Below are 14,267 nucleotides of genomic sequence, written 5' to 3' on the forward strand. Positions count from 1 at the left end.
ATTTACGAATGTATGTATCATGGCCCCCAAAGTTCCATTAAACTTCTCCACCAGGCCACTTGTTTGATGGTGGTAAGGGGTGGCAACTAAGTGGTTCACCCCATGAGCTTCCCACAGGCTTTTCATGGTCCCTGCCAGGAAATTAGTTCCCGAATCCGTAAGGATGTCCGAGGGCCAACCTACCCTGGCAAAAATGTCTGTTAATGCCTGGCACGCACTTTTAGCCCGGGTATTGCTTAGAGTTACTGCTTCCGGCCATCGGGTGGCAAAATCCATGAAAGTCAGTATGTACTGCTTTCCTCTCGGTGTCTTTTTCGGGAAAGGACCCAGAATATTCATAGCTACTTGCTGAAATGGAACCTCAGTGATGGGGAGTGGCTGGAGAGGGGCTTTGACCTGGTCTTGGGGTTTTCCCACTCTTTGGTACACCTCACAAGACCGGACATAGGTAGAAACATCCTTGCTCATTCCCTCCCAGTGGAAGGACCTCCCCAAACGGTCTTTGGTTCGGTTCACCCCAGCATGGCCACTAGGATGATGGTGGGCTAAGCTCAAGAGCTTCTTAACCCCTTACAGGTAAGGAAGAATTCTAGGCTACCCTTAGCTGTATGGTTATGACAGTTGCCCTTGTCCTCTGCTCCTGTTGTTTGTTGTACTCAGTTGTTGCATCTTATCTTTAAGTAGATTATAAATTCTGAGGTAGAAACCATGTCTGTTTCAGTGTTTGAACAGCCTAATGCACTAGGGCCCCAAACTTGATTAGGGTCCTTGGCATTACCATAATATAATAATTATTAATGGTAATGTGGTCTTCAGGTAAGCACTAAGGGCCACCACCACTTGCTGAGAATCCAGAGCAGCAATAAGCAGAAAGGCATCTTGGCAAAAAGTCATCGTATCTCCTCTATAGATAGGGCTGACATTACATCTGCCTATTCTTCCAAATGCTTTCCCAGTGCCATTCAGCATCTCTTCCATCTTATCTGGGTTAAGTTGTAGCTGGTTCACTTTCATATAGATCCCCATTTCAGTTAGCATCTGGATATCAAGGATAATGGGTGCAATACATAGACCTGGATACTGTACGTTTGATAGATCAGCTCCAGGAGAGTGAGAAAGTAGAATCTAGCTTTGAAAAAAGGAGGATATTGGCACATTGAAACTACTACAGCCAAAAATGTGTCTCAGTCCCTCCCAGCAGCTTTGCCTGGGCAGAATGGGAGGGGTGAAAAATATGGAATCCTGTGCAGGAGTGGCCTTAACTCTTTAGTCGGCCAGATCAGAAAACATTTTTGACTCCCCTAGAGTGACTGAGCAAGCAAAAAAACCACCCGAAACATAGCAGCACGGCACTCCCTGGAAGTTGGCACTCAGGGTAACTGTTCTGTTTGTCCACCCCTAGAACCAGCCCTGATCCTGTGACCTCGTATGTGAGGAACCGTGGGTTAAGCCATCCAGTACCAATAGGCAGATCAGCATTTCAGGAGATGCATGGGGAAGCATGCACAGTGATGCTTAATGGAAGCCTTAGGTCTACGTTATCCACCCTGCACACAGTCTGGGGTACTGTTCATCTGGGGGCCTCATATACACAATCCTGCAAGACAAGCTTACTTACAGGTGGAGAGGAAACTGGATAAATGCCCAAAATATACATTGCATAGAGACCTGTAAGATATAGGAGCAGCCCTGATGCAATCTTCACTGTGCCCGGCTCCATCCAGTGTTGTATGTCCCTCTTCATTAAAAGCATTAAAATGCAGCTGGAATTACCTTCTACCTACATACAGATTGGCATGCAAGTTAAATCCTAGTAATGTGTCCACAGGCCTTTTAGAGTGTCTTCACTACAATTAAAAACCTCTAGCTGGCCTGTGACAGCTGATCTGGGCTAAGGGGCCATTTAATTGCAATACAGATGCTTGGGCTTGGGCTGCAGCCCAAGCTTTGGGAGCCCTCCCACCTTGCAGAGTCCTAGAGCCCAGGCTTCAGCAGAGCCCAAACACCTACACTGCAATTAAACAACCCCTTATCCTGAGCCCAAGTCAGTTAGCACGGGCCAGACGTGGGTGTCTAATTGCAGTGTAGACATACCCTTTACTCCTTAGTGGCATTTGGATGGACCAAGATTCAAAGGTATAGTCTTCAAATTAAATAAGTGACCCATAATTTTAAAGTTTCACATTTGAATATGTTTCAGAGTAGCAGCTGTGTTAGTCTGTATTCACAAAAAGAAAAGGAGTACTTGTGGCACCTTAGAGACTAACAAATTTGAGCATAAGCTTTTGTGAGCTACATGATGAAGTGAGCTGTAGCTCACGAAAGCTTATGCTCAAATAAATTTGTTAGTCTCTAAGGTGCCACAAGTACTCCTTTACATTTGAATATGTGGCCTGTGTTTTTTCTCTTAGCAGTCATTTATTTAGGAGTATGAAATCCTAAGCAAACAATGGATGAGGCTGAGATATTGGCCAAAATATGGTGTCAGTTTTAGAAACAGACTCAGATCAAAACCCAGGACTCCAAAAACTCTCTGAACTTTAGGGATGTTTGGATGTTAAACCCAGAGCCAAACTGGGGGGGGGGGGGGGGGGAATGTTTCCCATCTTTTATCTATTTTTACTATTGTGCAAGGAAAGCATCACACGCTTTCCAAAACAATGACTCAAATTCATGCCTGGTAGAATTCTATTGACTTGGAACTATACCAGGGATGAATTTGCACCATAAAATGGTGTAATGGAGGTGCAGTAGGGATTTTATTATATTTGTGTATTGATTGTTCTTTGTTGCTCATCTCTATAGCAGCTGAATATCAATTATATGATTCCTCTCTCCCACCCCCAGCCAGTTAGGTCCTCTGTGCTTTAAAAAGGTACGTGTCAATTTCATACATCTGTTCCGCTTTTTTTTTCCTTTGCATTTTTTAAAATGGCTGTTACTTTTTTAGGCCAAGATCTTCAAAAGTGACTAGCGATTTTGTCTCCAGTTTTTTGGCTGCCCAATTTGACAGTTGAAAATCAGGTTCCGTTAATAGGGTGGCACTTTCTGAAAAACAGACCCTTTTAAATGGTCTCAAGGCGGACACCTACAAAACTGACACCACAAAATCCGTGGTCACTTTTGAAAATCTCGGCCTTAACCTCTAGGCTAATACAGTTCTAAATTTGAAATTTAATGGAACTACAGAGTCTATTTCACACTGAGTTAAGGAATCTCTGCTTCTACTTCAGCTCATGTGATGCTTTTCCTACTTTAGAAGGGAAAGGGGTGACTCTACAGTATGTATCTGTATCCCCTTCTGATGTATGCACAGAACAACCTGTTTCTTTCTCAAAGCATGAAGATTTCCAAAGCGATATTTTAAATGGTTCCAAAAGTTTGATGTTCCCAAATATTGCACTCAATTGTAGCCTCATTAACTCTTCCTCTGATCTTGTTAATCTAGAAGCAGTTTAGCAGAAGCCAAATTCCTTTGGGCTTTGTATATTAGCACTCAGGTTTCATACTTATTCCACAGCAGGATGCACCTTAAAATTCTCATAAACACAAATGGCCCATTTCACCCCTCTAATCATTTCCATTCACGCTTTCCTTATTTTGCACTTTCAGGGCATATTGTATTTTACATTTTTGCAGCTAACAGGCTTTTAAATGTATTTTAATTAAAATAATTTATTTACTTAGGGCTTGTCTACACTGCGAAGTTGTCTACAAAACTTTTGTCTTTTCTGGGTACTTTAAAAAGCCCCCCCACGAAAGACAAAAGTTTTGCCAACACAAGTGGCCGTGTGAATGCAGCTTTGTTGCTCCTGCCAACAAAGCTAATGCCACTCGTGGGGCTGGAAGTATTTTGTTGGCAAAAGTGCCGACAAAGTACCGAAAAAGAGCGTTTACACATGCTGACTTTTAGCGACAAGGCTTTAGTTGACACAGCCTTGCTGCTAAAAGCTGTGTGGTGTAGACAAGCCCTAAGTTTCACTGGTAGGAAACTCTTCGTTTTTGTTTTCACAGCAACAATACATTTACTATATATGCAGTGGTGTTTCTCATTCCTGGGGTTAAACTGACATCTGCTGGCACCCTGTACTCCATGTTAATTGTTTGCATCTTATTACATTATACTGTGTGTCTCTTGCCAAGAATGAAATGTTTCTGGTTTGATTGCAACACACCTTTCCTCACTTTAAATCCTTATTTTTTTTTAAAAAAAACTTCAATAAAAACAGCATTCTAATAAATAGGCATTTCTTGGGGGTGGCGTGGTGGATTATCAAGATTCTCTTTTTTTTTTTTCCCCCACTAGGGTATCTTGTTAAGGATCATATTACAAGGATGTAAGTTATTTGAACTCTGTAGATGCAAGAACCTTTTCAGCCAGTACAGAAATGCAGCCACCACTGGGTGGAATGCATAACAACCACAACAGTTCAGAGTAGGATTAAAACTCAGGAATACATTTTTCAGGGTGGCCAAACTGTGTGGCTTGCGGGCCACATGCAGCTCTTTCACCATTAAAGTGCTTGCAGAGCTCCTCATGTTCCCACCCCTCCCCCATTCTTCACCTACCAGACTTGGGTGGGGCAGAAAGCTCAGGACCTCTGCATTGCAGCGGGGTGGTGTGGTAGGGGCTTCTGCCAGTGGGGAGGGGGATCTTGGGGTGCACTTGCCAGGGTTTGGGGCTTCAGCAGGAGCAGGGCTGAAGCCCAACTCCTGGCATATGTATCCTGGCTTGAACTTCTGAAGATTGTCGTATGTGGCTCAGCGGGCCAGTAAGTTTGGCCACCCGTGACATATTTGCTAATCCCATGATCGGTCTTGTAGACTATGAATCACCAATACCATTTACCTGCAGCAATGTGTGTGTTTGTGTATCAAGTACTGACCAGGTCAGCATCTGCTTAGTCTGATGAATAGTATAGCTACTATCGGCAATTCAACAGAAGAATCTGATAGAGAAGTTTATTGTTCAGAAAATGTGTTGTCACTTATTTGAATGAAAGTAGTCTTACAGTCTACTAAAATTCTGCTCCTGGCTCTGGCATGGATTTGCACTGAAGCCTCATGCGAGTAACAGGCTGTTTCATCCAGGCATCATAATATTCCTCTTTGGCACAAAGCAATTGGAACCTTTACAGGAATGATACTCCGTAATTACCTACATTTGCCTGATGATGGGAATTGTTTATTGCGGAATAATTGTGCCTGTTAAAAAGTAAAACATTACGAAATTGGAGAAGGATTTTTCCTCTTGTTCAAATTATCTTTGTGTTTTGCACATAAAACTTAATAGCTGGTTCTGCTGATACAGTAACTTTTGTAGATCTTGTTGTTTTGACTTTCAAAGTTTAGGAAAAAGCTGATGTGCAAGGAACTCCAAGGTCCTCTTGATAGTGTTGAGTTGGCGTTTTTTTCCTGACAAAGTAAATTCCTTTGTTTAGAACGGTATGTTCCATTACAACTTGTGTTTCAGAAACCTGAATTTTTTACTCTCCAGGAGCTTAATATTTTTAAACCCTTTCCTTACCTTCAATACTCCTATGTCTTTGTTTCCGGTTGCCAACTCGAAGGCACTGGCTCTCAAACATCTATCTTGCCAGGCGATGGGACAGCAGACTGGAGGCTGCTCTTGGGGTCTGCACAGAACAGCTAGCGATACATATAGATGTATTCGTGTAGTTGATAAAAGTCTTTAGCTTAAGACGCAGCTGCTCGGGCTAGGCTCTGGGCTGGCTCCTAGGCGAGCCCAGCACCGACGTGTGACTGCTGGCGGAGATGGGGCGGGGTTTTCATGTGGCCCACTGAGCCCTGAGCTGGGTGAGCTTGTTCCCAGCTGAAGGGTGGGGAGGGCCCGGCAGGGAAAGGGGGGAGCGACCCCGGGCCGCGGTGCTAGGGGGCACAGGCCAAGGCGGGGAGGGTCACTCGCTGGGGCGGGGACGCTCATTCACTCCCCGGAGCCCGGCTCCCCACCCCAGCTGCGAGGCGGGGGAGGCGAGTGCCGCGCCGGGCCGGGAAGAAGGGGCGGGGGCGAGGGCGAGGAGCTGCCCGAGAGGGTGTAGTTTTGTCTCCGTCAGTCCAGGCGCAGGGAAGCCGCAAACTCGGGCCGGGAGTGCAGCGGGTCCAGCTCAGCCTGGGCAGCAGGCGGCCCCCAGTCCCCGCGCAGGAGGTAAGGGCGGCGCTGCCTGCGGGCGTGGGCTCGGGCGGCGGTGCGGGGACGGGCTGCTCGAGGTCCTGCGCTACCTCGGGCCCCTCCATGGGGGGCGGAGGGAGCGGCCCTTGGGGCTGGCCGCGGCTCGGGCTGCCCGGCTGTCCCGGGCTCGGCTTGTGCAGGAGCCCGGCGCCCCTGCCCTCTGCTGAGGGCAGCCTGGGGCGCTGGGCAGGGGCCCTCCTTGGGCCCGCTCGGAGATCGGCCGCAGCGAGCCCCGTGCTCCGAAACGGGGCCGACCTGGGCGCAGCCTCCCTGCTCTTTCTCTGCTTCCCACGAGGATCCGTGGGGGGGGGGGTGCCCGCCTGCGCCCGCCTTTAGTGCTCGGTGCTCCTCTCCCCCCCAGCACAGTGCCCCGCAGCAGAGCCCGCTGGACACAGCGCACAAACTAAGCCACGTGGGACTGCGTGAAACAGACCCCGGCAGGGGCGGGGGGGCTGCAGCCATCCACCCCCCCTTCCTCCGCCACGTTCCGTCCCCGAGCTCCCCGGCCAGGCAGCGACTTCCCCTTCTGAACGGGGCGGCCCACAGCTCCCTAGCCACGTTTCCAGACGCGTTCTGTGCTGCCTCGGTGGGGTGGTTTAAATCTCTAGAGAAATCGGTTTGAACAGTGAAGGCCCTAGTTCCTCCCACCAGTGAAAAGAAAAAGCGACTCCATAAGCTGTAAGGGACTAGAGGGGTACATGAGGAAGAGTCGGTCTGTACAATTGTATCTAACGCAACCTTTCAGTTCTTTATCTGCGGCTTGCATCCCTATTCAAGTAAAGTCGGCTGATCGGATGGTGTTTCTATCGTGTGACTTCCAGGGGCATAGCCTGGGATCGAGCTGCTTGGAATTTGTGAAATCCGATGAAGTGAGCTGTAGCTCACGAAAGCTTATGCTCAAATACATTTGTTAGTCTCTGAGGTGCCACAAGTACTCCTTTTCTTTTTGCGAATACAGAGTAACACGGCTGCTTCTCTGAAACCCCCAAAAAATGTTTCTCTGAAGTGAAACCAAAATTTGAGGATGCTTAGTAACCCAGTTTGCCCAACGTAGCTTCTGCAGTTGCAAAGTGTCTGTCTTCTATAGATTTGTAATTTTGCAGAGTTACTCAGTTGTCTTTCCTCATCTTTATATTTGTTAGCTCCGGAGCTATAAACCTGTATTTTTGGGGACATATTGTAATACTTAGTTACTGCATCTGTTTAAAACTTTTTAATGTTTAGTTAGAAAACATTTAATGCTGGCAAGTGAAGTTTTGACATGAGCTCTTCTGTGGATTTGTATATACTTAGAGTTACTCTGGATTAACTATTCCTAAAGAGTTAATTGGGATTAGTTATTCGATCTGAAATTCACACCCTAGTCTGTGCGGAATTAACTTCCTCCGATAAACCATCCCTAAAACTGATGGCAGTGGAACACTCTGTTACAAATGATCAAAGGTGAAAGGGCGTATCTACACAGGGTAATGCAGGAAAGTTGAACCAAAAGCACATGAAACCCCTGGGTGGAGGCTTTCATTCACTAGTGGCCTTAATTCACTTTCATTAGTGGACTGAAATCACTTTTCTGAATGAGAGTATCCACACATGAGTTTAATGCAGTTTAACTAATGCACTTTAAATTCACACTTTCAGTTAATTTTTGCGTAACTTTCCTGAGTGCCCATGTGTAGACAAAATTAATAGCTTCAGCACTTAGCCAATTATATTCAAATTCTTTATCCTCCTGGCAAATCCCAAAGTGGTGTGGCCTCTTTGCAGATAGAGTGCCACCCAGATCTGTCTCCAGCTAGGTTTTGGAGGTGGTCTAGCTGGATATTAAAATTAGTAGTTTACAAAAAATTCTCAGATGATCTGCAGCCATGACCACAAATTCTGGGAGCTAAGATATACATTGTTTGTTAAATGTTCAGCTATTTTCTCAAAACCTATGCTGCCAGGTCTTATGAAAAGGCAAAATTTTATTTTAAAATGATATTGTCACTCCAACATCTAATGTTAAATCTTGTCAGCCTATAACAGAGCTAGTTTTAAGAAACAGAAAATTCTTTAAAAAAATTCAAGGGTGAGCATTGATCATTTATTTAAAATATTTTTTGCTTGTGAAGTTTTATTGAAGAAAAATGTAAACCAGAATATAATTCCCATTATGTCAGTTGTAAAATTTTCTTTCCTAGGACCCCTTACTTCAAAGTTCTGATCAGCTTCTGGAAGAAACTTGGCACCATACATGATAGAGCCCTTATTCTCCAATAAACTTTTGAGGAATCTGCGCTACTCTAATTTTAAAAATTTCTATGAAAAAAAATAGGAAAAAGTTAAACTAGGAAAGATCTTATTGTTCAGACAACCAAGAACTTGGTCTGGACAAATGATATATTTAATTACTTCTGCTTTTCACTTAAAAATTCTGGGTGCAGTGTCATACCAGTGCAGTCTTGCTGTTTGGTCAAAATAATGACTTCTTGTCTCAGTTTCCTTAGAGCAGTTGTGTCTCATGCTGTGCTGTGGGATAGAGCGCACACACAATTAGCCAAATGCACTTTTCCAACAACAGCATGGCCTCATTAGTGGAGGAGAGACAGAGCAGCAGTTTTGGTATATTTTGCTACACAAGTGCTAGGCAGATCATATCAGGATATTATGCATGAGGGAAGGACAATCGTTTTTCTTCTAGGACAAACAGATTTGAGATCCCAGTTTGTATTGGACAGGTTGGTTTAGGATCAAAATTCCTTGTTTTTTCTAGGTCATTCTCTTTTGGGTTCTTGCTCACCAAGGAGGATTGCTTCTATCCAGGTTTTCCCAGGATCATCCCCTTTTGAGGTAGTTGTCCCAGGAAATCTGTAGGGGTGCGGAGTACACACTGCAAGCTGCCTAGTTTTATGGGCTCAGGATCATCCTGAATGTCCCTGCTTTTTGTACCTAAAAGATGGCAACCCTACCACCAAGTGTACAGATGAGTTATTTCTTTTTCTTTGTTCCTCAAAACGGTGTCTACCTTTGTTCTGAGGTACAGGTTCATGGAAAATATATGCAGTAACAGATTACTCATAGTTTTAATTTGTCATCTAAAAGAAGACCTATTAGCAAGATGCTATTGTACACTACTGGTGACAGCTTTCGCTTTTCCTCTGTAACAGTGCATTGTATGTATTTGAAGATTATGCACTATATGCAGTGCTGATGTTTTTATAGGTCTGTTATGGGAACTTGTGAGTTGACTGGAAAAAGCTGATAACATAAGGATTGATGTTGGATACTGTCTGTTACCAGAGAGAAGTGACAAAAACAAAATAGCTTAAATTATCTATACTTCAAAAACAAAGCAGCCTTGAAAAGCCAGAAAAAAAGTGAGGCCTGTGAAAGATGGCATGTACAGTCAGTAAATACCACAGAGTACTTTACAGAACTACATACACATACAAGAAAACTGACACCCATTACTAAAATACACCAGCATGACTAGATGAAATGTGACAGGTATTGTAACAGAGCCAGCAACCCCAAACAGCTTAGGCACAAGAAGTGAGGAATACGATGTTCAGTTAAAGCAACAGGAGAATGTATGTGGGCAACCAGTAACTACCCATGTTTGGACGATATTCTTGACCAGTTAGTATTTTGGAGTCTGTTAAAGGGTAGAGTTTCTTTTCCTTAGATTTTTTTTAACATTTTTTCATTTTGCATATAAGAACAATCTCTTCCGGCACACTCTCATAGCAAACTTAAATTCATTCTATTTCTGAAGCTGAATTTCACACAATAAAAGTACAAGTAAATGCTTTCTTCCAGTGGTCTTAGCAGAAGTTATTTTTTGGTCCTGTTGGATTAATTCTGTATAACTAGAACTGTGTTAAAAAAAATTGATATCTTTAAAAGTGATTATGGTAGATTATCTGCCCTATTCTCTTGTCCTGGAAGACACTAGTGTTGCTGTTAACTTTTATTTAAAATATCCCCATTAATGAAAGGTTGCAGTACTGGGAGATAGTTGAGAGCATGAAAAGAAATACATCCCCTCTTGTTTAATAGGTTTCAGAGTAGCAGCCGTGTTAGTCTGTATTTGCAAAAAGAAAAGGAGTACTTGTGGCACCTTAGAGACTAACAAATTTATTTGAGCATGCTCGGGGGTCGCATAACTAGCTCAAATAAATTTTAGTCTCTAAGGTGCCACAAGTACTCCTTTTCTTCTTGTTTAATAGTAATTAGGAATCCTAGAGCATTATGGTTACAGGCTCAAGAATACTAATGCCACTATGCTGTAAAAATAGCAGTGATTGGGGACAGCTGGTAAAAGTACAGTAAATGTGCAGCTTTTCATTTTAGTCATCGGGAACTTTTTGCTTCTTTGGTGAAGAGAACAGTAGGCCAGCGTTTGTACAGACTCTGAGGCCATGTCTACAGGTGTTTCAGTGCCATAGCTATGCCCCTGTAGAGTGTATGCAGACTATAGCAATAGAAGGGGGTTTTCCGTCATTGTAGGAACTCTGTCTTTCTGAGCAATAGTAGTTAGGTTGAAGGAAGCATTCTTCTGTTGACCTGTCTGCATCTGTGCTTCAGTGAGGCTGGCATAGTTACAGCACTCGGGTGTGGATTTATTTACACACATGAGCACAGTACTTATACTGACCTAAGTTTTTAATGTAGACCAGGCTCGGTACTTACATGTACTGGTCTGGAAGTTGACTACCTTCCCTTCAGGAGGGATATGAATGCAGACTCATTTCTGCCATGATACCCTGCAACCATGCTATTATTTAATCAACTCAATTCTTGTAGGCAGTTGGGGAAAATCTACAAAACACACATCCCATTATCAAAAACATAGTAGTATGGAGATGTGGCCAATCACCTTGGCCCCTTTGCTTGTCATTTTTCACTTAATTAGTCTTTTTTTTTCTATTTATCTTTTAGATTGTGAGCTCTATGGAGTAGAAACCATCATCTATCTCTAGCATGTTGGGGGGCGGGGTGTGTGTGTGTAATACCAAAAACCAATACTGTATATCTGTTCTTACACTGTAGATACTGTAACAACAGCTGTATCTGAAGTTTTATCTACTGGTGTCTGAGGATGGCACATGTGGCATTTCTAAGAAAAGACACTACTGTAAATTCCTACCTGGAGCAAATACAAAACCACTTTCCTTAATAAGCCTTTCTCTCACGGTTTATTGAAAGAAGAAAACGGACTAGTGGTACTATCCTGAGTGATGTATGTTGGCGTGCTATCATTCTTCCACTGCTGCAGTTGGGTACATTATCCTGTATAACCAAGTTAAGGGAGCAAACTTGTGACAGATAATATTTAAGAGAAATTCTATATTTCCTATTTTGCTGAACTCTCCCACAAGAGCAAGTAATCGGGAATGTTTTAGAGAATTTCTTATCCTTGGAAGTGAGTGGAGTTCCATAATTGCCAGATAAATTTGCATGATAAATCATTGGCATAATTTGCATTACTTGAGAGCTTCTCTAACATAAGCCAAACATGAAAGCATGAAATACTTTTTATTTGCTCAACCCTTTCTACACTGTGCCAAAATATGTTTAGACATCTTTAACTTATTGAGGAGATCTGGCTTGAGAGAGGGTATGTAGACATAAGGAAAATACTAAAGCAATACTTTAAATTCCTCTTGAATCCTGCTCCAGAAGCTTGAAGAAAGCAAGTGGTTTATTTAAAACAAACAAAAATCTTCCACAAAATCGTTGTTCCCGATTTAACACTTCAGTCTGCAAACTCAGTCCAACTTCAAGAGCCATGTGCTAGGATGGTGTCGGATCTTATGAGCCAAGCAGGGTTGTGCTGGCCCTGGGAGACCTCCAAAGGTCATGTCTGGGAGACCTCCAAAGATCATGTTTCCTATGGAAGTGGTGGTGGTAGCACAATACATGGCAAATCCTCCCACTGTCCCAGTATTGTGCCAGCAGGCACTGAACTGCAGAAAAGGACCCTTTTTCATATGACACAATAATAGCAAGTGGCAAGGACCTTTTACATATAAAGATGCCATGGTAACTATTCAAAGGATTTTTTTATCACTTGGGTTGGCTGAATTCCAATTTGGGTAATTACATTTCTCCCCTGCTGTTTCAATTGGATTAAGATTATCTTTGCTTTTGTCTACGCTTTTAATGTTGACATACGCTGTGAAATTGCTGCATTACATGCCAGTGGTGGATGAAAGATCTCTTATCTATTGCTTATTTACACAGGCAAATGCTGTGAGATTTAATGATAAAGTATTTATTTTGAGATCCTCTGATAAAAAGCCTATCTAAGTGCAAAGTAACTCATGGATGAAGGTGTCTGAACTGGTGACAGAATACTAGTAGATCATTTTAAAATCAAAAGCTTCTTTTTTTGATTGTGGTGCAGCATGTGACACTTACTGTTGTTTGATACAGAACATTAATTCTTCCCAGACTTCATTGTTTGTCCCAAATCATGTTGTTGTTTAAGAAAGTTGCTTGAAAGATGCTTGTGGGAAGTGTAGTTTGTCAAAATATCCACTTGGAAGTCACTTGCCTTAGCTTTCACAGAGTACATAACGAAGCCTTAGTCTGCTTTCCAATTTGGAACCTGAGATTTAATATGAAGGGGCTTGATTCTTGCTTGATATTTAAAATGTAAATATCAAAAACTAATTCCAGTATCAGGTGAAGTATTAGTATCTGTCTCACTTAGAGCTCCTTGCTTGTAATTGGTTGGTGGTTGTGTTTTTTTGCTGTTGTGTACATTTAAATTAGGTCATGCTGAATATTGTTTCTATTTCCTCTTGTGAAATCTTGAAAAAATTTAGGTCCAGTTATGAAATTGTATTTCCTCTTGGCATCCGTGCACGGGCCCAGAATCGCCACTGTCCCATGTTTCCATGTGTGTCCCCGTACCAATGTAATTGGCTAATAGACGGCACAGCTTCCGGATTATCAGGGCCAATTTACAGCGCCCTGGTATAGGTTAGAGTAGTCTGAGAGGTACTAAACTTATGCTAGCTGGCAATGGACCTTCTGACTTTGTACTAGCTGGGTACAGTCTGAATGCCATCAGCTCTGTCTATACTGAGAATAAGTGAGGGGGTGGTGACTGGGCCAACTACACTGGCTCTGTTCCACCAGAGAGCTTCCCCACCCCCGGGGCGGGGGGGAATTCTTAGCTGGCCAGATCAGGGTACTCTCCATCCCACTTGTGCACCATGTGTGATTCCTAACTAATGCAAGTGACAGAAGAACTGGAGCCACTAAATCTAAAGGCTGGATTTTTCCTAGCACACTAAACTTTTATGCCAATGCAACTCAGTTGACTTCAACAGTAAATCTCAACTTACACCAGTGTTGGTGTAAAGTGAATCTGGCCATAGTGTTTAAGCCTATATATGCCCCATCCCTGTTTTTTTGGGGGGCTTTGGATTTTGGAGTTCGTGTTCCCCACCTCCATCTTGCTAAGAGATTATCTTCACTACTGTTCCTGTGGGAGAAATTCTACATTAGTTCTTTCTGACTCATTCACCATGCCTTTTGTTTCCTTCTAGTAAAGTTCACCTGGCCACAGCTTCTGTTTCCTTCCAGTTAGGATTTCCTGGCCGGGTGTGTGTAGTTTAAAGATTCCACCAGTGTTCTCGTGGTGCGTTTTTCCTAGGGTAGGAAATACCATGCCCCTGCCCTACCCCTCCCCCCAAACAAAACAGTCCCTCTCACAACTTTTCTTCCTGTTTAACAAATGTGCAATGATCTGCATGGGCCAAATTCCTTTACACCATTATGTGTACTTGAGTTTCTGTATGATACACACAGCAAGACAGATATTCCTGGGGAATTTGAGTCTGTGGCTTGCCTTTTTTAATGCAACAAATAAAACATTTAAGCAAAAGTCCACTAGGGGAGCCTGGATATTAAAATACACAAAAGGAACTTTTTTGAAGTGTAATGAACAAAAGTATCTTCTTTTCCTGATTTTAAAATTGCACCAGCTCAATCTTAAAATACAGAGAGAATTTCAAGATGGCTGGCCCATATTGAATCAAGTACTGTGGTCTGGAGCAGAGGGCCATTGGCTCTAATGGATTTT

At 43.1% G+C, this 14,267-nt stretch overlaps 1 protein-coding gene across 8 annotated transcripts in view; it reads left to right on the forward strand.

The window, feature by feature from the left end:
• LITAF (lipopolysaccharide induced TNF factor) overlaps nucleotides 1-14,267 on the forward strand; it is a 139,721-nt gene that overhangs the window by 109,822 nt on the left and 15,632 nt on the right. Inside the window, exon 1 of one of the 8 annotated variants that reach the window (XM_074964629.1) lies at nucleotides 5,929-6,166. The exons of 4 other annotated variants lie outside the window; for them this stretch is intronic. Coding sequence is in view for 1 of the 4 variants with exons in the window: in XM_074964628.1 (XP_074820729.1) it covers nucleotides 12,207-12,214 (8 nt within the window). In the remaining 3 variants the exon portion in view is untranslated. Of the gene's footprint in view, nucleotides 1-5,928; nucleotides 6,167-11,297; nucleotides 11,412-11,528; nucleotides 11,595-12,093; nucleotides 12,215-14,267 lie in introns of those variants that run through there. 3 more of the 8 variants (XM_074964634.1, XM_074964635.1, XM_074964628.1) reach the window with 3 other exon arrangements.

This window comes from Natator depressus, chromosome 10 (genome assembly GCF_965152275.1).
Source record: "Natator depressus isolate rNatDep1 chromosome 10, rNatDep2.hap1, whole genome shotgun sequence".
NCBI classification, from domain to species: domain Eukaryota; kingdom Metazoa; phylum Chordata; order Testudines; family Cheloniidae; genus Natator; species Natator depressus.